Below are 26,379 nucleotides of genomic sequence, written 5' to 3' on the forward strand. Positions count from 1 at the left end.
GAAGATTGTTGTCTTTTCCTTTTGTCAATTTTGGAGGTTCTTGGTGATGTCACTGTGGTGTTCCATTTTCTCCGCTTGTTGATAATGGCCTTCATGGTGTTCTACGGTACATCTAATGTTTTCGTACCCCTCTCCTGTGTGATACCTTTCAACAATGAGATTCCATACATTGCAAACTCTTTGTGGATCATGGCTTCAGCAGTCAGATGAAACCAAGATGTTGTCAAGAAAATCCTACTGAAATCTTTATTTGGGGAATCAGAATCAATTAATTGATGGCAGGTGTATATTTCTATTTGATTTTTACTTGAATTGTGTTGGCTGGAATATGACATATGACATAATCTAACGATTTAATTTTGGTTTAATTTTTACATAATAAAAAACTTGAAATTTTAACAGGGGTGAAGACTTTTTATATAATAACCTTTTTACATAAAAACTGTAACAAGAGTATTTATAGGTTTTTACTTTCCACCTCTAATGACAAAAAACATTATATTTGCAGTGTTGAAAATATTGTCCATGCTTCAACATTCAAACAAAAGTATCTCTGTCAGCTAGAATTAAAGAAGTTCTCGACACTTGGCTACTCGATTCGCTGGAGGACCTAGATGCATCGTCTCTGTTGTGTGATGTTCGACCTTTCTTCTGTGCCTTGTATATCTTAGGAGCCATGTATTTTCTTGAAGCATAAACATCTGTCTTTCTACAAGAATAGATAGGGAAAAAATGAATGAGCAACTCTGTATCTCAACAAAATGTACACTTGAAAAACCATGAACTGTATTACTTTTATCATTTATCTAACTTTAAAGACTGATTGTCTTTATTGTTTAACCTTTCACAAAAATTCACAAAAATACTCTCGTGGATATCAAACAATTGCAAGCACAGCACAGGTTTATAGAAAAATATCTTTGTTAAATATAGCTCTGCAACAGTTATTGGCACCCCTATGAATTCATATGAGAAAAATATATTTGAAAAATATATTTGTATATTCCCTTTAAAAATTAAAATAAAAATTTATATTTTACATTTTTTAGTACATCTGGGTGACTAGGAACAGGAAATTGTTCAACAATGAATTCTTGTTTCACATGGATATAAATATGAGGTAATACATAGGCCAAATTCCCTTGGTCATTTGTAATAATGGGTAAGGCGAAGGAATATAGCTCTGATGTGCGGCAAAAGGTTGTTGAGCTTGAGCATGGGAAGTGACTATAAGAAAATAGCACAAGCATTGAAAATGCCAATTTCCACCATCAGGGCAATAATTAAGAAGTTCCAGTCAACTGGAAATGTTATGAATCAACCTGGAATTGGATGTTTGTCTATATTGTCTCAACGCACTGTGAAGAGGATGGCTCAAGTGGCCAAAAAATCTCCACGCATCACAGCTGGAGAATTGCAGAAGTAAGTTGTGTCTTAGGGTCAGAAAGTCTCCAAGACTACAATCTGAACTCACCTACAAGTCGTTTGCAAGAGTTTCAAGAAAAAAGCCTCTACTCTCATCAAGAAACAATCTCAAGCGTCTTCAGTTTGCCAGACACTACTGGAACTTCAAATGGCCAGTGTTGATCAAAATCAACACAAAAATGGTTTACTGTCCACAAAATCAAGGTCCTGCCATGGCCATCCAAGTCCTCTGATTTGAAACCCATAGAAAACCTGTGGGGTGAACTGAAGAGGAGAGTCCACCAGTGTGGACCTCGAAATTTGAAGGATCTGGAGAGACTCTGTATGGACGAATGGTCTCAGATCCCTTGCCATGTATTCTCCAACCACATCAGGCATTATAGGAGAAGACTCAGAGCTGTTATCTTGGCTAAGGGAGGTATCAAAAAAGTACTGACTAGGGTATTGACTAGGGTGCCAATAATTGTTGCACACCTATATTTAACAAAGATTGTTGTTTTTTTTGATGAACCTGTGTTTTGTTTGCAATTGTTTGATATCCATGAGAGCAGAGTATTTTTGTTCTTCGCTCATATTTACCAAGAGTGCCAATATTAGTGGAGGGCACTGTGTGTGTGCGTGTATATATATATATATATATATATATATATATATATATATATATATATATATATATATATATATATATATATATATATATATATAATTTCTTTAAGATGTAATAAGTTTTTAAAAATTTAATTGTGTAAAAAATCCACTTAGTCTTGGGTTCCGAATGTACACAAAGTTTATAAATGTTGAAAATAAATGAGATTCTTATGAAGGCCTAAACCTTTACTCTGTATACTTTATTTGTAGGGATTTCATTAGAATTTTTTCAATTATAGTTACACTACTTCCAGTTCATCCCAAAGGTGTTGAGGTGGGGTTGAGCTCAGGGTTCTCTGCAGGACACTCAAATTCTTCCACTTCAACCTTTGTAAACAACAAAGCTCCCTTTGTACACAGGGACATTGTCATGCTGGAACAGGTTTGGGCCTCTTAGTTCCAGTCAAAGGAAAGTTTAATGCTACAGCATACAACGACATTCTATTCTATGTGTGTTTCCACCTTTGTGGCAAAGATGCACATATGGATGTTATGGTTAAGTGTCCACATCTTATAGTGTATATGACCCAAAGTCGACTGCTTAGTCCCTGAGTTGTTAAGCGATCTTCAGTGTAGCAAGTAAAATAACCTGTGTACTGGCTATTCTCAGTGACTAGCAAGGACCTGCTTGTAAAGCTGGTTTTGCAGGTTAAGATGAGTTTAACACTGGACTGTTATTGTCATACTGTAGATGCACATCTGATATTTTATAGTAACACAGGATGTAACTAGAAAAATTAGAAATAATGTATGTAAATTTGACCTATTTGCTGTGAGGACGCTGTAGAGAGTCACAGCATACAGAACAGAGCCCAGGATTATGCAAGGACTGCCTACCAAACCAAAGAATACTGGAAGACCTATGTAATACCTGTAGAGAAGCAAGTCAAATTATTACTTGGAGTAATATCATTAATTAGAAACAAAAGAGTCTGATAAAAAAAAAAAATCACCTAATTCTTTACTGTTGAAATTGTTTTAAAATGGCCTAATATTAAAACAGAGGTGAATACCTTAGGAGGCGTGCATCATGCATGCGTGTAAATACTACTGTGCCCAGTCTGCTTGTGTATAAGCAATAAGCAGCAAGGCAAGTCACACCTTGGGGAGAAAATACAGCATCATGATAGGCATTAAAAAAAACATATTGAGAAATTATTTTGATATTATGACTTTCATACCTCCAGCAAAATGAAGAACAGTTCCTAGTACTAATATTTTGTACTTGGATTTCTCCCGTCCACCAATATATGTGCAGTCCATCCCAATAAAGCTAAATATGGCGGCGAAAAGTCCCAGAAACATCCCAACAATTAACAAAGCCCTCACGGCCTGTATTGGTCCTGTTCATAAGAAAGGGGGGGGGGGGGGGGGGGGGGGTGTTACACTGGTCCCACCTAATTGAATTAAGTGTTTGAATCATGATCCTTTTTTCCCTTGCATGTGTGTATTGTACAGCATTTTTGTATAACAGAAGTCTCTTATATAATGATAAATCCATTATCTATTATTATTATATTTATGCCACTGAATGTTTTTCCTTTATCAATAAATAGCTGAATTATGGACAGAATTGTGGAAGGTCATTAAAAAGTTCAATGAAAAAGGTTTTTTAAAAATCAAATAAACTTGGGGAATGTGAATATAAACTGAAATTCATTTGGTTGCTGATCAGTCTTGTCTTCAGTACTTGAAATGCAGCTGTTTACTCATCTAGTTAAGGACATTTATTTTTTTCCAGGAGATGACGGAATTGAGTTGCTTTAATAGGATGTGCTGTTCTACTACAAGCTGACGTACTATCTAATGAGAAATTTCAATGTGCAGAAGTATAAAACCAAAACAATGAAAACATTATTTAATTACTTTTTGACTGTAATGTATAAAGTACCATGCAACATGTAGGAAAATGGTTTTTACCTGATTCCTGTTTGTGATATGTTATAAAAGGAATTGTAAGAATGATTGAGTCAGGTTTTTTATATATATTTTAAAAAATTACTCTTACTATTACTAAAATGATTAGTATTAATATTACATATCGCCATGTGGATAGAAAAAAAACTTTTTTTGCTGGGAATCACTGCCTTTCTTAGCCAAAACACATTATTAAGAAAAATTATCACTCACTTCTGCATTATCTCAATTACATGTTAGTTTTACATTGATGTGGCTCATATGGCCCATAAACTTGACTTACCCTGTTCTGTCCTAGATGCAGGCCTCACAACCCACATGGTGTCATAATCCCTGCAGTTGGCCACATTGCTGGAATCTATATAGCATTCTCTCCAAAGGGTGGACCAGTACCATGCAGCCTTAATGATCCAGGAGCCTCCTTGTCCACCTATGTAGCTAATTCTCCAATAGTCCATTCCCACCGTGCAGGACACTAAAAACCAACCAATAGTGGATATTAAGAAGCCAAACACTTGTATAAGCATTTTCTTCATTGTAATATCTTCTTCTTTATTCTGATCCTTGTAGCAATATTATGTGAATGCTTAAATGATGTCTTGTACTGTGGAGAATAACAGGTTTAAACCTGAGAAGATACAGCTTGTGGGTGTGTGTGTGTGTGTTTACCAAACTCGTCTAAGGAAAGAAAAAGTATGAGTGCAGCATGAGGTTTGTTGTCATGATAATCACAAGGCATATTTACTGTAAATTCTAAGGAGCATCCATCCAACATAAAATGAGGGTAGTCTTACAATTGTCCTTCTCCTCTGAAATATGATGAAGCCAGTAATGAGAGACACACATTACTCCTGTGCTAAAAGTGCAGTGCATAAATAAAAATAATCAATATTAAAAATATTAATGTATTTTTATTTTGTTTATTTTCAGTAAGATATTAACAGGAATACACCCTGGATGGGATGCCATAATAGAGCAGCATGCACATACATTTCACACACTTATTCATACTTAAGTGAAATTCAGTGTAGCCAATCCACATAGCATTGTTTTTGGGAGTTGAGAGGAAACCAGAGGACCCAGAAGGAATGCATGCAGACATGAGGAAAACATGTGTGTCATGTCTATGCCGGAATCAGTGTCAAACTCCATATCCCAGAATGCACAATGAACTACAAACATGGACTCCTTGGACTACAATACCCACACATCATGCTCAATGTCCACATACTTTTGGCCATATCGTTTATGTAGCGAGGTACCAACTTTTCCTGATGGGAAATGTATCATAAAGCTTTGGTGTAGGGTAATACAATTGCTTGAAGAATGCATGATGTTCATATAGCAAATACTTTAGATAGATAGTCTGGCCTTCTGTAAGATAAGAGAAAACACTATATTGATTATGTGTAGTAACAATAATAGCAAATACCAGTTTAGATTTCCTGAAGGGACTAGATGACCAAAAAAAAAAACAAAGGAACATTCCAAACAAGATACAATGTTTGCATAGAATTTAGTCCTATGCTGTTCCTAGAAGACTCTAGACTCAGTTTTCTTCTCCAGGTACCTGTATTCAAAGGAATAGATTCTGAACAGATCATATTTTGAAATAACATTTAACAGATGGTCAAAGAACAGCTTAGATATTCTTCTATACAGATATTCTTCTATTACCACATATTCTTCTATTACCACCTTGTTTAAACAGCTGATCATGAAAATACTGTATGTTCAGAGTCTTTTGCTTTAAAATTTATGTTAGTATCCAGTACCGTTTGCAGTGAAAGTTCCACATCATTTAGGCATGCTCTCTGTCTGTTCTCTCTGTTTCTGCTCCCTCTCTCTCTCTCTTTCTCTGATAGTCTGTACATCTTCTTATCTGAGAACCCAGAAGTCCCTGTCCCTGTTCTGACACAATAAGCTCTCTGTTCCTAGTTAAGTCAAGCAATGATCTAACTCCTCCTCCTTTTCTGTATATATACTCTGATAATTTCAGCATTAAACTAAGAAGGTTTCACTGAACTCTGTGTCTGTGTGACTTCTTCCTGAGCTCAGTACTGAGAAGGTAACAGCAGTATGGGTCCAAGAATTTAATTCTGAAGCCGGTATCAGCGAAATCCTAACAGTGTCCTGGTGTCAGGAACTGGGACATCTGGTGTAATCTTTTATTTTCTGCCGCCATGTAGATGTCCTTGTATTCTTGAAGTGTGGGTTAAAAATATCCCATCGATTTTCCCATAGTGCACAGTGTTTTCCGCAAATGCAGGCATCGTAGAGACTCTGTTACTACATGATTCAACATAGTAAAACCTGATACATTTTATTAATTGGACAGTAAGACTGTGAAATAACTGTGAAATAAACTATGGGTGGAAGTGGTCAGTCCAGAATTATGTCAAATCAATGGATATATGATCCATGGGAAGGGTGTATTTATGCAATCTTTTGTAGATAATCTGGCAGGGTGGCTAGAGGGTCAACCCCAATTCCGTGATCATATGCTTTCAATTTACTAGGTCGAGATTTAATGTTTAAACTGAAGTGTTCACAAACAATGCATAACAGACCGTTTACACTGCTCACTCCATCTAACCTCTGTTTCTCTTCTGTTTGTCATGTTGCTGATGACAAGCATGTGCCTTGGATCCATCTTCCTCACGGTTTTATTGACTCTTCTCTTGTGTTCTCACCCAAGATTATGGGTGGGGGGATCAGGTGCAATGATAGTCATACTGACTCCATATTGCTCCTGGGGGATTTCAGTGCTCATGTTCAATGTTGAAATGATGAATTTACAAATATAAAAATAAAAGGAATTGCCTCCCAGATATAAATCCAAGTGGTAAGATGTTATAAGACTTCTGATGAAAGCCATAGATTGCCAATAACAAGCACTGTGTTTGAACACATGGAAAGCATCTTCAGCCAAAGGTCAGTGATCAATTTTGTGATTGTACATACCGACTTGAGACCATATGATTTGGACACTTGGGAAAAGAGAGGGGCAGAGGGGCCCAAAATTGGCTAAAACTGAAACAAGTTAGCCATGTGTGCAATGGTCCAAGAACCACTGAAACACATAACCAGTAAAAACAATCAGTAATATGTAGCGACAGAGAGAGAGAGAGAGAGAGAGAGAGAGAGAGAGACAGAATACAGATCCTGTTTTGTAAACAACTTTGCATACAATTCAGTTGTCCAAGTCACTGACTGATTGAATTTTTTTTTTTTTTTACTTTTTTTATTTATAAATATCCAATGTGTATGTTTAGTGTACACATTCTAAATTAAACAAAAAAGCAAATACAGAGTATGTGCATTTCCCTGAAATTAGTTTGCTTAAGCTATCTGTATGGCAAATATATTAGTTTTCCTGTTATACTGTCTGAGAATTTGAAAACAAACCTAAATTACAATAGTAAGGCAAGTGAAGCTCTTTAAATGTCAGAACGTTCTATTTTAAATAAAGTGTTATGAATGGACTTAATGGGTAGCTTTTCCAAGTAAGGCCAGATATCTTCGGTTGCTGATCATTAACTAGAGCAAGCATATTGTCAGACTCACTTTTGCTAAAGTTGGAAAATGACCCTGGATCATTTCCTTCGATTGACACTGACATCCAAATTTAAACATATTGTGTTGCCTTGAAAACTCATAACCTTTTTTAAAATAATTTTTTAACCTTTTATTGTTTAATTATACATCATTATTTTTAAAATGTCCCATCAAATTACATATTGCAATTGCAAACTGACATTATGGAGATTTGTGCAAATCATATAATTAATAGTCTAATATATGTTGTTATACATGCATAATGTATAACACATTATCATTAAATGCATTTCAGTTGTTTATATTTTTATATACTGAACTAGAAATAAGTATCAATTACTGACACACTATATTTGGTGTACAATATATTGGTTAAAAATATAAATATATAAACTTTTCATTTTTGTATTAAAATTGTTAGATGTGGTAATAAATATATACAATATCACATGTTTAGAGAAAATATATTTTTCTTTGGGTGAATAAATCTCCAATAACTTATGAAAAGAAAGTTTTGTAACTTTTGTTTATTTTCACAATGTATGCCAATGACTCCAAACTGGCACTGTAGAATGCATATTTAAGTTACTTTATGGAGCTTAAGAAAAGTTAATAAAAAAACAGATGGAAAACGAATGAACTGAATAAATCAACACAGAGTTTAAGGTCTACTGGTCATGGGTTTTTGAAGAAAGCAGTTCACAAATCATTCACAGGCCAGACAAGCTTGAGAGACTTTTTGATTTGTTATACAGATGTTGGCACTCTGACAGTGTGGTGTTGTTTTAGGTTCTACTCCTACCAAAAGAATATGATGACGGCTTTGTTGGATGTTTAGATTTTATTGCAAATAACACCATATAGAGTATCATTAGGAAAAAAACAAAATTTCATCAATAATTCTTTAATTCATTAATTCATTAATAATAAAATGCAACACTATAGTAGTACTGTGCTAAATTGTTCCGCGCACAATGAAGTATGGCTTTTACATGTGCACATGATTTCACATAGTTTCAATTATGTTGAAAGCATGGCTTTACCTGCATAATTGGTTTAATTGCATCCTCTGTCATAAGAAAGCTACCACCAACTGTGTTTTTGGACCTTCTGGTACTTGTAAGAATGAAAAATCATAAATTTGGACTCTTCATTCTATAAGACTTCCTTGCCCCTGGTTGTCTTCTCAGTTTGTTTTGTTTTTATCTCTTTGTTTTATGTTTATTCTAATGATGTAAAAGCTTGTCATACTTTGATAGTCTGCTAAAATACTAAACCTAAAATTATAGTTACTTAATAACTCATGACAAATGCTTAATCTTCTACTAACTATTAATTAAGTTTGATGAATAGTTGACCAAATATAATAATTACTGGTAATTGGTTAGTTATTAAGAACATAACATATTATTAAAATAGCGCCTTTCATGTAAAGTGTTAATACAATTTTAAATGTAAAATAAAATGACATTAATAATGTAATAACAATGGAAACAACTGTGGGGTACAACTTGAAGATGAAGAGAAAAAAAACAACAATAAACTATAAACAGGAAAATCACAACTGCACTCTTTGTCAGACCAACATCTCCTTCTACTCAAAGGCTTCCCAAAAGAATTTTACTCAACAACCACAGAAGCCACTTCTGGCAGGATATTTGACAATGCAAACTGATGAATCTGAAATTACAGAAAAAACAGGAAGTACATGTTCTCTATAAAAGCTCCTCAGCTGTGGAATTAAGGGATCACTTCAAAATACTCTTGTAGTCTTTAAAGTGTTTTAGCTAGTTTCTTCAGATAACTGTGCAGGTTCCTGGACAAGGAATAAGTCTGGGCTTAAATCTGTGATACAACTCCATAAATAAGTAGAGTACATTTTGCGAATTTAACCTATGCTTTGCAAAAATGAATAAATATTACCAGCAGTAAATTACTAAGCTGTTTATATTTTTTAAAGCATTTTGTTTTCAATATCTTGAAAGCCTGCCTTAAATATTCCAAATAATAACTTACCTTTAAAGTAACTATCAATATCAATATCTATAAATCATATAATGCATGGTTTCCCATAGATTTGACTCTATAGTAGAGACCCAGTAGTATATAAATTGAGGTTTAGAAAATTCTAGGGAGAAAACAGAATGTTTGAACATTTAATATTTGATATTTGAACTCTTGCAACTTGTAAACATGTCAAATATCTAAGCTATTTTATTTATTTATTTATTTATTTACCACGTATGTTGTTGTAATTTATTCATGTTTATAATGTAATGTTATAAATTTCTTTGCTGTATTCTATTGTGATGCCTATTAGGATGATGTGACATTGAAGAATGTTTTCTATTGGATAGCAAAAACCTAAAGTGGGTTTTGAGGATAATGTCCCATAACCTGTTTTCCTGTTATATTACATCAACTATCCACCAGAATGATTGTGACAATGGAAATGTGGCTGTTTTTCTTTCTTTTGTGTATCATACATACGCATTTTTATCAAAATTTTTTGAGGTGCTACTGTATTCTGTTGGAGGCCTTCTGCAATTGGTTGAATGGTTTTGTGCCTTCTCAGGATTAGAAACATAAGTGGATGCACTATAGACATATCGTTTCCTGTCAGCGTTACTTGAGCTGTGGAAGAAAGCAACACTTTAGCAAACCTTAAGGATTATTTAGAAATTAAAACTAATAACTAATATAACTAATAATAACTAGTAATTTAACTAATAAATAGAACAAATAAATATAACCAAGAATAAGTGTAACAGATATGAATTTTATATTGCTATCAATTTAGTAAAGCTGTTATTATTCACAGAGCCTTTTTGTAGGCATCATACAATCCCTTCTGAAATTATTGGAACAGCAAGGCCAATTCTGTTTTTCCTATACACTGAAATCATTTGGTTTTGAGATCAAAAGGTGAGGTAATAGAATTTCAGCTTTCATCATTGGGGCAGTAGTGGCTTAGTGGTTAAAGTTCTGGGTAACTGATTGGAAGGTTGGGGGTTCAAGCCCCAGCACTACCAAGCTGCCACTGTTGGGCTCTTGGACAAGGCCCTTAACCCTCTCTGCTCCAGGGGTGCCATATCATGGTTGACCCTGCACTCTGACCCCAGCTTCCTGACAGGCCGGGGTATGCAAAGAAAACAATTTCACTGTGCTCTACTGTATATGTGCCCAATAAAGACTCATAATTTCCTGAAATTTACATTTAGTTAAACAACATTTTTTCAAGAGATCAAAAATATTGGAACATGTAACTTATTGGTTTCTTGTTGCCCAGGTGAATGTTCTGTATTGAATATTTAAACAATGAATAACTCTGAATGTCTACTCTTGGTTTTAGCCCTTGGTTTTGCCTGTGAAGACTACATTTGTTGTTTACGTTTACTTTTATGGCATTTGGCAGATGTGTTGAGTGTTAAGGGCCTTGCTCATGGGCCCAGCAGTGGCAGCTTGGCTGTGCTGGGACTTTAACTCACGACTGTCTGATCAGAAGTCCAATGTCCTAACCACTGAGCCAGAACTTCCCTGGATAATGAGACATTATCCTCAAACCACAGATTAGGTTTTTGCTATCCAATAGAAAACATTCTCAAATGTCACATAATTCTGGTAGGCATCACAATCGAATACAGCAATGAAATTTATATTACATTATAAACATTAATAAATTACATGTTTGTTAAAAAGGATAAACCAACATGAAGCCAACAGAGAGTTGTCTATGTGAGAAAATCAAGCGATTTTAAAGCTGAGAAAAGAGGGAAAATTTATCTGAGCATTGCACACATATTGCGTATAGCCAATACAATAATTTGGAATGTCCTGAAAAAGAGAGAAACCACTGGTGTACTAACAACCAGATATTGAACAGGGCAGCCAAGGAAAACAACTGCAGTTGATGACAGTATCTTTGCAAAAGCTGTGAAATAAACCTCAAAAATCAACAGACAGTGACATCACCAACAACCTTCTGTCACGTAATGGAGGTTTAGGACGGATGCAAGTGCAGTTAAAGGCTTTTATTAGAGCGAGACAGGCATACAAATCCAAAACGTAAGACAACAGCGTGGTCAAAAACAGGCAATGGGTCAGCCGATCTACAAACAGGCATAAATAGGGCAAGGTTAGAATCAGAATCGAAAACTGAGAAACAAGGTCAAAAACATGAAACAAAACGAGAAACCAGGAAGAACTGTTTCGTAAGGAGAATACATTCAGTACTATGTGCAAAGAGACATGAGGGGTTTAAATGACAAACATAATCAGAGGTGAAACACAGGACAGCTGAAACCAATGATGATACACATTCGGGAAAACAACCAATGAAAGAACACGGGAGGAGACATAACATAACCATAACAAAAGCATGTGTCCAACGTAAACAAAGTCAATGTCATTGAAGACCGAAAAGCATGCCTTCGCTAAGGGCTCGCACACCTGGCTTGTGCACGAGGATGCGGTTCGGTTTTCGAAGCACACTGCAATACTTCAGCACTGAGTCAAGGGGAAATCGTGATAGAATAACCCCCCCCCCCCCCCCCCCCCCCAAAGGGCTCTCCTCCCGGAACACCAGAATACAGTCCCCTCCCCTGAAAGTCCTGGTGCTTTGGGCAACATGTCTTTAGGTGAACCAGGAGACTGAGCGGCGTCCTCAGCAGAGCAGGAAGGCAGAGTGACGTCCTCAGCGGAGCAGGAAGGCAGAGCAACGTCCTCAGTGGCATGGGAAAATGGAGCGACATCCATATAGAACCTTGGCGTAGTGGCATCCTCAGCTGTATAGGGATGCTGAGCAGCGTCCTCAGTCATGCAGAGAGTCTGAGTGTCGTTTTCCATCAACTTTGCAGGCTGAACTTGGATTGCTGTGTCAACAGACTAAGGCGTGAGCAAAATGTTGTTTGTTGTGTCAGCAGACTTGGCATGAGCAGACCTTGGTTGTCCAGGTCAGCAGACTCAGGAGTGAGCAGAACTTGGTTGTCCATGTCAGCAGACCCAAGCATGAGCATAACTTGGTTATCAGTGTCAACAGACATGGGCATGAGCAGAAATTGATTATCCATGTCAGCAGACTCTGGCATGAGCAGAACTTGGTTATTCATGTCAGCAGACTTGGGCATGAGCAGAACTTGGTTGTCCATGTCAGCAGACTCGGGCGTGAGCAGAAATTGGCTGTCCGAGTCAGCAGATTCAGACATGAGCAAACTTGGTTGTCCGTGTCAACAGACACGGGCGTGGGCAGAACTTGGTTATCCATGTCAGCCGACTCGGACATGAGCAGAACTTGGTTGGTCGTGACGTCGTTTTCAGGCATGAGGAGATTTTGGTTGGTCGTGTCAACAGGCTTTGGCCTGAGCATAACTTGGTTGGTCGTGACGTCAGTTTCAGGCGTGATAATAACTTGGTTGGTCGTGACGTCGTTTTCAAGCATGAGGAGATCTTGGTTGTTCGTGTCAACAGACTCTGGCAGGAGCATAACTTGGTTGGTCGTGACGTCGACTTCAGGCGTGAGCAGAACCTGGTTGGTCGTGACGTTGGTTTCAGGCATGAGGAGAACTTGGTTGGTCGTGACATCGGTTTTAGGCGTGAGCAGAGCCTGGTTGGTTGTGATGTGGGTTACAGTCTGGAACTTGGTGTGGAAGGTCACATCGTTGATCTCAGACTGAAACTTGGCATGGAAGGTCACATCGTCGATCTCAGACTGGAACTGGGGGTGGGAGGTCGCCTTGTCGACCTCAGACAGGAACATGTCTTGGGAGGACGTCTCTTTGACCTCGGACATGAACTTGGCTTGGGAGGCCTTCTCTTTGACCTCCGACAGGAATTTGGCTTGAGTGGTCATCTCTTTAACCTGGGACAGGAACTTGGCTTGAGAGGCCATCTCTTCGACCTCTGACAGGAACTTGGCTTGAGAGGTTGTCTCTTCCACCTCGTACAGGAACTAAAACATATGAACTCATCGGTCAAACATGTTGGAGGTCGTGGCATGGCTTGGGCTTGCATAGCTGCTTCTGGAACAGGCCTACTAATCTTCAATGTTGATGTGGCTCATGATGGTAGCATCAATTTGAATTCAGAAGTCTACAGAAACTTTTTTCAGCCAATTTACAGAGAAATGCATCAAATCTAATAGGGAGGAACTTTATCATCCAGCAAGACAATGACCCAAAACACACTGCCAACACAACAAAGGAGGGAAAGATGGAAGGTTTTAGACTGGCCAAGTCAGTCACCAGCACTAGCTTAATCCAATTAAGCAGCATTTAATCTCCTGAAGAGGACACTGAAGGGAGAAAACCCCCCACCCCACAAACAAGGAATATGCAACCAAATATCAAGTGTTGTCTATATTAACTTACTTTAAGTCTGTTCCAATACTTTTGCTCGTCTAAAAATTGGGTGATCTGCCACCAAAGGTGCCATGTTCTAAGTTGTTTAACACATTTCGATGTAAATATCAGGAAATGAAAGCTAAAATTCTGATTGATCGTCGCATATTCATCTTTTGATCTCAAAACCAAATGTGTTCAGTGTATAGCAGAAAAAAAGCATTGGCCTTGCCGTTCCAATACCTTCAGAGGGGACTGTAACTTAAACACATGTAATCTTTTTCTCAACTTTAATGGCAATTTTTTTTATTTATTTATAGGTCATATATAAAATCTGATAAATCATCATTTGCAATAAGAATGCTTAAGACATTGTAATATTCTGTCTGCTGAGTTCATTTGAAAACAGATAACAGATGATAGATGATAAAACAGATGAGTAAGATATTGTTGTGTCAGAGGTAATACTGTGAACCAAAAGATATATGAGTTGCTTTGTGTGCAACAAAAATATGTTTACAGGAACAGTTAGCCTTCCAAATTTATGATTGTCATACGTAATACACACAAAAAAGCGACACTGGTTTGTCTCCTCCATATTACCTTTTGCTGAAGCCATCAAACAGTGATGAAAAGAACACAATCCCTCCCAGAATGCACAGGGCCGATCCCGCCCAACCAATGAACAGGGCTGCCCCCAATTCATACCTAAGAAGAGGCAAACTAGTTATTCTCAAGCCTTCTGTGTCACCTCCAAATGATCTCCAAATGATCTCATGTCACAACATCTCTTTGGTTTCAAGTTAAATGATGAGGAACATACTTTTGTTCCACAAACAAGGGATCAAAAAATTCAGACATGATCCTGTGGGCATACAGCGAGCAGGCCGTCAAAGAGCAGAGACCTGCAATTACAGAAGTTTGGTTTATCTGAGAAGAGTTTCAACTCATCAAACCAGCACAGCACAGACACAGGAGACTCAAAGAAAAGATTACACACCAGCGATAAAATACTGAACTCCAGAAAAGCATGCAAGCCGGGATTTGAGTTGATCACTTCCTCCGATTTTGGTACACTTCATTCCCACCAGAGCGCAGGCAGTTGCAAAGAAACCAAGACACACAGCTGAGATCATCAGTCCTCTGCACACCTGGATATAACCTTTAAAAAAATTAAACATATTTAAATAAAACTATTTTGAAAATAGTACATTAATGTAGGTAATGTGGTCAAAATCAAATTATAAATGAATCAAAGCAAAGCACCATAATGTCAGCACAGTGGTTAGCATTCAGAGTTTGAGGTTTACACCTGAGCTTGAGTTGCTATCTGTAACTCAGGGATGGGTCCTGAAACCCAGTATTAAACTGGCCCTGGTGCTAAATTATGAAAGACCGTAGTATTGATAAGCTCTGATGCTATCAGTTCTGCTTTCAGTTCAAGAAAAATTTAGAAAATAGAATTCCTATTTATTATTGCTATATAAATGCTCCATCCATACTTTTCAGGGTCACAGGGAAACCTGGAGCATAGGGCACAAGGTAGGGTACACCCTGGACAGGGTGCCAGTCCATCGCAGGGCACAATCACATACACATTCATATACTACAGACACTTTGGACATGCCAATCAGCCTACCATGCATGTCTTTCAACTGGGGGAGGAAACCCCCACAGCACATGGAGAAAACGCAAAGTCCGCACACAGAGGGAATCGAACCCCCAACCCTGGAGGTGAGGCAAACGTGCAAACCACTAAGCCACCATGCGCCCAGTAAATAAATGTTATCTTGCACATTTTATCTCACCAACCATTTATAATTTGCGATAATATTATGACATTTGTCTACATTTTTGTTATTCACAATCCAGAACTGAGTGAGATCTCTCATGCGCGGAGGCTGTCTGTAACATGCAACAGTGAGCACACGCACATAACATGAAAGCTCCTGCTTAATACATAGAGTGACGATAGGGGAGAGAACCAAACGTTCAAAAGTGGGGTTACATTAACACAAGCAATCTGTCAAACCATCTTCCAAAGGTGAATTATGTGCAGACAGAGAAATGCAAAGTTTTCGACTGACCAGCTAGCTCATCTCTGCTTGCCCCATCTATGTCACGTGTGTAAGCTAGCAGTCTTCCCAAATAACAATGACACATAATCATTGCATAATCAAGGTCTCTCACAGCATAGAAACGGTGTTCATCTCCAACACTGATCCAACATTTTTTTTGCTCATTACAGTCATGTTGAATCAATGTTCACGCCATTTAAAATAAATGTAAAATCATCCAAATTGGTTTGCTTACCTTACGTTGAAATTATGTTGATTTCATATAGGTGAAAGGACATTACGCATTCAACATATTTTTTGCTTCTTTTTAAAATCCCAAAATAAAGAAATAAATCAGTATATAAACATTTAGGCTATTAAATGCACATCACTTTCAGTTACTTTATAAATAGCCTACATATAAATCTTTAGAGTATTTTTTTCTGCAGTATATAAATCTTAAACATTAAAAAATGCCTTCACACTGGTGCATTTAAAAATAGATGTATAATAATAAACTTATTTTGATAAAAAAAAATAAAGCAATGTTTGTTCTGTTCTCAATTTGTTTCTTATTTCATAAAAAAAAACACACACACAAAGTACCAATAAGAATACCATTAAAGTACCGGATCAATAAGCAGTATCGGTAAGAGTAGTAATACCATTAAAACCTTAACGATACCATCCCTAGTTGGCTTATATTCTAAATTCCCCTAGGTGTGTGAATGTGTGTGTGGATGTAGCCCTGTGATGTAGATCTTAGCCTCGTGCTCACTGTTCCGGACTTACCATAACCCTGACCAGGATAAAGCTATTAATGAATGAATTAATGAATGAAAGCATGAGAATGAATGAAAGCATGTTTCTGCCATTGCAATAAATTGCTGCCAGTATGGTCAAGATACTCACAACAATTGTACATTAGTTTCCTTTAGTTTATAACCAGTCCTTTGGCTTTTTGGCTTTTGTTTTCTGGCTTTCAATTTTGTTATATATAATACTGTGCTCCTAGTTTTGTGCTGTATGCCGTTTTCTGTGTACTGTGATTGTAATAATGTAATAATAGTGTGGTTAGCACGTTTGCCTCACACCTCCAGGGTTGGTAGATCGATTTCTGCCACTTCCCTGTGTGTGCAGAGTTTGCATGTTCTCCCCGTGCTGTGGGGGTTTCCTCCAGGTACTCCAGCTTCATCCCCCAATCCAAAGTCATGCATGGTAGGCTGACTGGAATGTCCAAAGTGTCCATAGTGTATGAATGGGTGTGTGAATGTGTATCTGAGTGTGCTGTGCAATGGATTGGCACCCTGATGGATGGATGAATGGACAAGTCATATGAAGGGTATATTTATATAGAGATTTAGTATTTGTACCTTTTTATGACTTAATTTGTATAAAATCAAATTAAACCCAACAATAACATCCTTTTTATTTATTTATTTATTTATTTTTATAATTTGTACAAATTTCTCATAGAATGTCCCAGGTTGGAGTATCATGGGGTGTCATGTAAGTTATATGTAAGTTTGGTAGCATGTAAGTTATATTTAAGTTTGTTCACATTCATCCAAAACACAAATGGCAGGTGTTTCCAATATTGTGCTGTGTCATGTATGAAATGCATTATTGATGTTATCACTGATAGTGATAAGGCTGCTCTGTTTTATGAAACCCATTACAGTTTAAATTGAATATGTCACTGTAAACCTTGATATTTTCTTGTTGTAATGGCAGCCAAGGATGCACTTCTTGCAGTTCTTCCAGAGTAGCCTTAACGGGTTATTACGGTATCTAGCTAGCCTTTACTGGGCAGTTTATTCCACAATTAGGTGGCTGCCAGGCAGCAACGGCTCATGACCATAGATTTTCTGGGACAAAATTAATAATGCCAAGTCATAAAAATATTAAGTTGAGAGGGTTTCACACTTGACTTATGTTATAGGCTGCTATCTTTTTAGAGTAACTCTGTAATAGACAGTTGAGAGTTTACAACATACAGTCATCCTATGTAGTCTAGCAGCTCCTTTTGAGCAGGTTTGACCCTGTTGGATCACTTCCAAAATATAGCCAATTCATCTGCTTGTTAAAATGATAATTCCATATAAATCCTACAAACATTCAGCTACTCATTCTTGAGATGTCACATTAATGAGAAACTCAAACAGATTCTGAAGGGTTCTCTCTTCAGTGTCCTCTTCAGGAGGTGAAATGGTGATCAACTGGGTTAAGGTCTGGTGATTGATTTGGTGAGTCTAAAACCTTCCACTGAATTCATTCTGCTGCTACCATCATGAGTTACATCATCAATAAAGATTAGTGAGCCTGTTCCAAAAGCAGCCATGCAAGCCCAAGCCAATGACATTATCTCCACCATGATTCACAGATGAGCTTGTAAGTTTTGAATCATGAGCAGTTGTTGGTGATGTCACTGACGGTTGTATTTCAGTTTTTCTTCACAGCTCTCACAGTGTTTCTGTCATCAGCTGCTGTTTCCTTGGCTGACCCATTAAGTGTCTGTTGATCAATACATCAGTGGATTCTTTCTTTTACAGGACATTCCAAATTGTTGTATTGGCTATGCCCAATGTTTGTGCAATGCCTCTGTTTGATTTTCCCTCTTTTCTCTGCTTCAAAATGGCTTGTGTTTCTCCCATAGACATCTCTCTGATCTTCATGTTGGCTCATCCTTTTTAACAACAACTACAGTCTTCACAGGTGAAACTGAAGACTAAAAGAGAGTAGATGTTCTGAACTATTTTTTATTTTTATTATATTTATTGTTTGAACAATCAATCTAACAGGACACACCTGGGTAACAAGACACACCTGTCAGTCACATGTTCCAATATATTTGCTCACCTACAAATTGTGTGGTCTGATACAAAATGTGCTATGTTCTATTTCGTTTAATAGATCTACATATATATACCAGGAAATAAAAGCTGAAATTCTAAACTCTCTTCTCATATTCATCTTTTGATCTCAAACCCATATAGCTTCAGTCTACAGCAAGAACAACAAAATGAATTGGCTTTGCCCTTCCAATAGTTTCAGAGGGGACTGCCTTCACCTGGTGGTGAAATCATAAAAAATTCTTGTTAAAAAATATTAACCAACAGTAATGGAGAAACTTGAAAGTCATGTATTCACACTGGTGTGCATCAGTTATAACGTTTCCAAATATTATGAGGTACAGTATCAGCTGCTATACTATTTCTCACTGACCATTTGGGAACCCATTTTCTTATCTTGAGCTTTGTTAAACATAAACTTATTAAATTCTTGAATATCAATTTAGTTAAAGAAGTAAGCATGGGGTGTGCCATAAGCACCAGTATTTCAATGGCACTTTACTGACACGTGACTTGCAATGTATTTGGATATAGGGTTTATTAACAGGCCTTTTTACATTTGTCCGTAGTCTTATTAAAGCATAGACAATACACCAAGTTTGAATGTGAAGCCTGTCTCCTCTAAAATCTGACCATTGTTCACTAAAGTACATCCGTTCTTACATTTTTACCTGATATCTAACAATCTTTATAGTCTCAAGATACAACACAGTTTTTTTTATTATTAAAAAAATAATACACATACCACAGTAGTGACATGTAATGTAATGTTGAGCAAATTATGTCTAATTAAACATGGTTCTTAACTATTACTTAAAAATTGACAGCTTAAAATTAGCTATAATCAATTAAAGCTTGAAAATTGACAAGCCTTTTTTTGAGCTCAAACAAAGCCACATATGTTTTGGGCCACTACATTTTACACCCTTTGTTTTTCCACATCTACTTCACATATCTGGATTTCCTAGATGGTTACCTATTGGAACTGCTATATACAGTATTCTGTAGGCTCCTGGTTATTAGGTATAATTCAGAAACCTGCTTCAGGAACAGCTATTTCAACCTCTACATGTTAATAAGTAGGTTCATTTCTCTGGAGTGGAAATTGAATCAAATTTTTCCAGAAGGTCTGTGCTGAGTGTTCATTAATGGATAGTTATCACAGCTGACCTTGAAAAATGCTAAAGTGAGCAATACAATGACAAAATGACTGATAAATGAATCCTGTTCTTAACTACATGCCCTTTCTTGTTAATTTGTATCTTAATTTAGTCATTTTTAAGCATTGAATTGTTTTGGTTAAATGCCAGTTAAGTTTCTGAGTCATTCTAGACAAATAATATTTTCTACATTAGTCTTTTGTTAACACACACACACACACACACACACACACACACACACACACACACACACATTCTCTCTTTGTCTTTCACTCATATAGGAGAGTATTTTGGGGGAAAAAATCAGGCTGACCGTCTAAGGCAAGCATGGAAGGAAAGTCTTTGCAGTTGGAAACGCCAGTAGAATCGGTCACACAAATCTTCCAGAGGTTGCACCAGAAGGTGGCTGTAGTAATTACTGTGCCATCATTTGAAGACACCTTCCAGTAGTCTGTTGGTAAAGTGGAAGACACCAGCACCCAGCCTGCTGTAGCTACAAGAAATGCTGATATTTCTGTTATCATTTTACCCATTGTTTCTTTATGATTGTTGTTCAGCCAAAGTCTGTGTGTTTAGAGAAGTACTGCAAAGGGTCCTCACACAGGTAGTCCAGGATAACCAATGTTAAATAGGTAAGGGAACATGAGTCATTCATTGGCTACACTTTAGGGAGGGTTTTGGCCTCACTCGTCACAGTCTTTCAACAAATGACTCCTCTGCCCTCTTAGGACATTACAGTGGTGCTTGAAGGTTTGTGAACCCTTTCAAATTTTCTATATTTCTGAATAAAAGTAGAATAAGAGATCCCAATTAAATAAATGAGACAAAAATAATATACTTGGTCATTTATTTATTGAAGAAAATGATCCAATATTACACATCTGTAATACACTTACTGGTAGCAGATTTTGCCAGATTTAAATCACTGTTAAAAAAACAAACAGGTACATTAAGGTACCGCAGTATCTTACACAGCATAATCCACACATAATCCAGTACATTTAAGGCTGATACCCTTTTTAAAAAAATACCTACAATTAAGCAAGGATACAACTGAGCACAAGGTCTTGCTTATAGACCCAACCATGGCAGTGCTAAGATTTAAACCCACACCCTTTTGATCTGTAAATCAAAGTCTTAACCACTGAGCCACCACTAGTTTGCATTGAAGCAGCCACCTTCACCACTCAATTAACTCGCACTTAAATAAGCATTTCAGTGTTTTATTAAAGGTTTTCATTAGCATATAAAGTTAAACTCAAGCAGGGTTTGTATTCACCTAAAATAGTCACTAAAACAAAGGGCATAAAAATTATCCAATAATTTGAGATGTCAACACAAAAGATTTTTTTAATTATTCTTACTCCTTCAAAAAAAATTTAAATATCCTTCTATGCATTGCATTTTCTCTTATTTTACTGTAAGCCAGTGCCCTGCTCTAATTGCTGAATTGTTTACAGTACAATCCTGTAAAATAATAAAACAGCATTTTGGTCCATTAAACTCTTCCCGCTGTCCTTTTAATAATCACCCTTTGATAAGATTGGGCTGAGAGGGAAATAATTGAAAAAATAAAACTCATTAACACACACAGTTGAATTGACTGGCCTGAACTTATGCCCTAGTAATGTAAGCACTAACTTTGCTCCCTAACTTTGGATTGGATAAAGTGCAATAATTATATAGTCATGTATCACAGTCTTTTATCACACACTGTGTACTGCCCACCTCTTTGATGTTTTAAGAGGCATTAGATAACTAGGATTATTCTGTGCTTTAGTTGGCTGTAATAATTGGCACTAGTTTCTTATACAGCTCTACACCACACTGGGTTGCTTTTTGCTGCTCTGCACTCTGCTCTTCAACACCATGAAGCAACAACCCCAAATACAAGAATGTTTTTCTTGCTGACATCATCAATACGCTTTTTTGTCTTCCTTAAAAAGACAAAACTCTTTACTACACAAATCAAAACAAATGATGTTCTGATGTATATAGTAGTCCTGAATAGGGATGTCACGAGAACCAATACATAAAACGTGACGGTACTTGTTTTTCTGCAGTAGCGTAGGTACCGTTATTAATTACCTATTACCAAGGTTGCAATTCTTCCGGAACTGAAGGGGGCAGCAAATACGCTCAAGCGTTTTAGTCGGTCCACAAGTGGTAAAGAAGAAGAAAAACGCCTACAAGCACATGTAAAAAAAACCACAGAAGTTTAGTTCCGCCCCAACTCGTTAAGAGGCAGAGAGAGAAAAGCTCGTTGACAGGAAAGGTAGCGTTGGTTGCCGGTGTGAAACCGATGCTATTGGTCATTTCAAACAAAGCGAGGAAACACCTGGAATTTGGCGAAGCACCTGAAAGACGGTCCTATATTATGTTTGTTTGAGGCAGCTGGCATTATGGCCATGAAACCAGCTAACGTTATGCTCCATGTAATGTTTGCGATACCCAGTTATTTGTTAACAATGCTAACGCATTGCAATGTTATAAACTACCTCCTAATGGGCCACCATGCATCGCCATTCAATCTGTGTCCTGTCAGCTAAATGTAGCCTAATGTCACTAATAATTATTCACATGTTAATGATTTTAATGAATCTTTTTGGCCTGCCATCATATCAATGAATTTAAACTAATGCTTGCATTCAGAGTATAAGGGGTGTGTGTGTGTGTGTGTGTGTGTGTGTGTGTGTGTGCGCGCGCGCGCATTTAGGACTTGTTATTAGCACTTAGCAATGCTTTATTAGTCATTGTTAGACAGTGTTTGACAGACAGGGAGCGCGGTCTATACTGTCTATACTTAAACACTGGTTCCGTAGCTGCAACCACTAGCATGCTAAACATACATGCTACCACGTTCAAACAAACAGAAACTCAGGAGACCTTAGAGTAATACTGCACGCAGTGCGTGGCCACCGAGGGGTTTAAATAGCCAACATAAACTAAAGCATGGACACCTGGGGCAAATTAAAGACATCCTCAAAAACATGTCAATAATGTCTCAAGCAGGAAGCGAACGAACCAAAACCAAGTCACGTGTCCACTTAGACACCGTGCCGCAGCGCCATATGTCGGCGGTGACGTAACAGAACCCCCCTCCGAAGGCGTTCCGAACCCTCTCCAACGGGGGTCCTGAGCCGCCGTGAAAGCTGTCTCTCGCTGCCATGGAAAACGAGGCCGCCTCTGCCGGGCAGCAGACTGGCGGAGCACCACCCCCAGCGGCGCTGGAATACTGGGCGCCGCCTTTGGTGGCACTGGAAGGCTGGGCAGCGTCCCCAGCAGCACTGGAACTCGGAACCCCCCCCCAAAAAAAACGTTTTGGGCCAGCCTTCAGTTCCGGACTGGGCAGCGTGGTGTAATTCACCTGCAGAGGGAAGCTCCAGGAATTCGGGTGGCTCTGCTGGATGCATGGCGTTGTATAATTCCCCTGCAGTGGGAAGCTCCAGGAGTTCGGGTAGCTCTGCTGGCCGCGTTGCGCGGCGTAGTTCTCCGGCAGCGGGGACGGGGTAAATTGCACGGGGGGCGACGTGGCGCGTAGCCCGGTTTGCTGCAGCGGCTTTAGAAGGCGGTGGAGCTGAGCAATTTTTTCGTTGAGCTGTTTCTTCCGTTCCTCGAACAAACGGTGCCACGCCTCAAACTCGTCCACTTCGGCGGCGCTCATTGTGACCTGCTGCTTATGCATTTTGGCGCAGTATTTTTGTTACGACATGGGACTGAGCGGACACAGGTACAGGTCAAAGTCTTTATTAACAAACTCAAAAACACTCAAACGCAAGGAGCGCTTTCTATACTGACTATACTTAAACACTGGTTCCCTAGCTACAACCGCTAGCATGCTAAACATACATGCTACCACGTTCAAACATAAACGGAAATTCAGGAAACCTCAGATTAATACTGCGCGCAGTGCGCAGCCACCGAGGGGTTTAAATAGCCAACATAATCAAACTAAAGCATGGACGCCTGGGGCAAATTAAAGACATCCTCAAAAACATAAGTCAGTAATGTCTCAAGCAGGAAGCGAATGAACCAAAACAACGTCACGTGTCCACTTAAACACCGTGCCGCAGCGCCATATGCCGGTGGTGACGTAACAGTAGCTAGGTAATAGCTGTAAGATTTAAATACAAAGAACCTACATATCTACAATAAATTGCATCAGGTATGAGGCAATCTGTTTTGTATATAGTCAAAGAAACATCAAAGCAACAGTCTGAGCAACATTTTAAGCTGGCATTGTCAAACCGTTAGATTATTATCATCATTACCACTCTTCTTTTTCTTCTTCTTCTTCCTCTTATTATTATTATTATTATTATTATTATTATTATTATTACAACCTCAATTAAAAAAAAATTGGGATGCAGTGTTAAATGTAAATAAAAACAGAATGCAATGATTTGCAAATCTCATAAACCCATATGTTATTCACAATAGAACATAGAAAACATATCAAATGTTTAAACAAAGTAAATGTACCATTTTAAGAAACAAATAAGGTAATTTTTAACTTGATGGCCGCATCACGTCTCAAAAAAATTGGGACGGGGCAACAAAAGGCTGGAAAAGTAAGTGAAACAGCTGGAGGTTAATTGGCAACAGGTCAGTAACATGATTGGGTATAAAAAGAGTATCTTAGAGAGTCTTTCAGAAGTAAAGATGGGCAGAGGTTCACCAATCTGTGAATAATTGTGTCTACAATTTGTGGAACAATTTCAGAAATAATGTTAATCAATGTAAAAATGCAAAGACTCTCTCATCATCTACAGTACATGATATCATCAAAAGATTCAGAGAATCTAAAGAAATCTCTGTGTGCAAGGAACAAGAGCGAAAATTAATATTGCATGCCCATGATTTTCGGGCCCTCAGGAGGCACTGCATTAAAACCAGGCATGTAATGGAAATCACTGCATGGGCTCAGAAACACCTCAAGAACTCATTGTCTGTGAACACAGTTCACCGTGCCATCCACAAATGCTGGTTAAAGCTCTACCATGCAAAGAAGAAGCCATATGTGAGCATGATCCAGAAAGCCGCCGTATTCTTTGGGCTGAAGCTCCTTTAAAATGGACTGAGGCAAAGTGGAAAACTGGTCAGATGAATCAATATTTTTAATTATTTTTGGAAACCCTGGACACCGCATCTTCTAAACTAAAGAGGACTGAAGAGGAGAGGGATCATCCAACTTTTTATCAGCACTCAGTTCAAAAGTCTGCATCTCTGATGGTATGGGGTGCATTAGTGCCTATGGAATGGGCAGAATTCACATCTGGAAAGGCACCATCAATGCTGAAAGGTATATACAGGTTTTGGAGAAACATATGCTTCCATCCAGATTCCATCCCATCTTTACTTCTGAGAGACTCTGCCTCTCTAAGATACTCTTTTTATACGCAATCATGTTACTGACCTGTTGCCAAGTAACCTAATTAGTTGGAAAATGTTCCTCCAACTATTTCTTTTTAGTAACACTTACTTTTCCAGACTTTTGTTGCCCCATCCTAACTTTTTTGAGATGTGTTTCGGCCATCAAATTCAAAATTACCTTATTTTTTCATTAAAATGGTACATTTACTCAGTTTAAACATTTGATGTTTTTATGAGATTTTATGTTTTTATGGTTTTATGAGATTTGCAAATCATTCCATTCTGTTTTTTATTTACATTTTACACAGCGTCCCAACTTTTTTGCAATTGGGGTTGTATTATTATTATTATTATTATTATTATTATTATTATTATTATTATTATTATTTACACATTTTAATTTGTTTTATAATTATATTTAAGTAATATATGACAACTAAGTCATCCCCTGCATTCTGTTAAATCAGTTTTCTTAAAGATTATAATTAATGTACATGTACAACAGGTTTAAACTTACTCTCTAGTTTGAAGATGGTGTGGTGCTGCCTGCAATGCACAGATCCAATGGCATTTCCTGCACAGTTCATCCAAAGTCCCTGAAACACCCAGGTGGCTGTAATGACAGATGAAGCCCTACTTGTGGTCTTCCACTCGTTAGACACAGTGGCACCAATGGTCGCACCCAAGCCCACTAATCCAGCCAATAATGCCATAATTTGCTTGCCTGACATTGTGTTGAAGAAATGTCTGGGGAAAGTTTCTGAAGTCTTCCGAAATCACAGGTTCAAAAATGTCAATGAGGCAAAGGAATTACAATAGAGACATGTGTTACAAAGTGATAAGTCACCAGGTAGACATCTGGTCTGGCTAAAATTTACTGTAGTAAGCAAAAGAAATAGATAGACCTGAGTAGAAGTATATGGAAGCTGAACTGGCAGTTAGTCATTAAAAGCACTGTCCTTCAGTTTGAGATACTGCTTTGTCACTTCATTGCTGTATGGTTGACTACAAGATTTGTTCAACATTAACATTTTTCAACAAATTGGTTAGCCTT

At 37.7% G+C, this 26,379-nt stretch overlaps 1 protein-coding gene across 11 annotated transcripts; it reads right to left on the minus strand.

Annotated features, from left to right (window-relative positions):
- Window positions 1–228: 228 nt before the first annotated feature.
- On the minus strand, window positions 229–26,379 carry LOC108272052 (claudin-10). Of its 11 annotated transcripts, none has more exons than XM_053680845.1 (8): window positions 25,843–26,293; window positions 14,884–15,045; window positions 14,487–14,591; window positions 4,274–4,465; window positions 3,255–3,416; window positions 3,087–3,174; window positions 2,837–2,944; window positions 229–709 (listed from the first exon to the last, which is right to left on the minus strand). In XM_053680845.1, exons 1-8 carry the CDS (start codon window positions 26,054–26,056, stop codon window positions 538–540), a joined length of 1,203 nt encoding a protein of 400 aa, XP_053536820.1. In that variant the 5' UTR covers window positions 26,057–26,293; the 3' UTR covers window positions 229–537. The 11 variants fall into 11 exon arrangements, with proteins under 11 accessions (XP_053536820.1, XP_053536824.1, XP_053536819.1 ...); XM_053680849.1 differs by lacking the exon at window positions 25,843–26,293 and adding an exon at window positions 20,482–20,564; XM_053680844.1 differs by lacking the exon at window positions 25,843–26,293 and adding an exon at window positions 20,266–20,564.

Source organism: Ictalurus punctatus, chromosome 6, assembly GCF_001660625.3.
Source record: "Ictalurus punctatus breed USDA103 chromosome 6, Coco_2.0, whole genome shotgun sequence".
NCBI classification, from domain to species: Eukaryota; Metazoa; Chordata; class Actinopteri; order Siluriformes; family Ictaluridae; genus Ictalurus; species Ictalurus punctatus.

What these genes read in the sequence shown, in the direction of transcription:
- LOC108272052 (XM_053680844.1), bottom strand. Translation starts at nt 20,485, where the DNA reads ATGGGTAAAATGATAACAGAAATATCAGCATTTCTTGTAGCTACAGCA. An exon ending in TGTTCTTCATTTTGCTGGAG is followed by an intron (nt 3,175 to 3,254) that starts GTATGAAAGTCA and finishes TTTCTCCCCAAG; the next exon opens with GTGTGACTTGCCTTGCTGCT. An exon ending in CATGATGCACGCCTCCTAAG is followed by an intron (nt 2,945 to 3,086) that starts GTATTCACCTCT and finishes GCTTCTCTACAG; the next exon opens with GTATTACATAGGTCTTCCAG.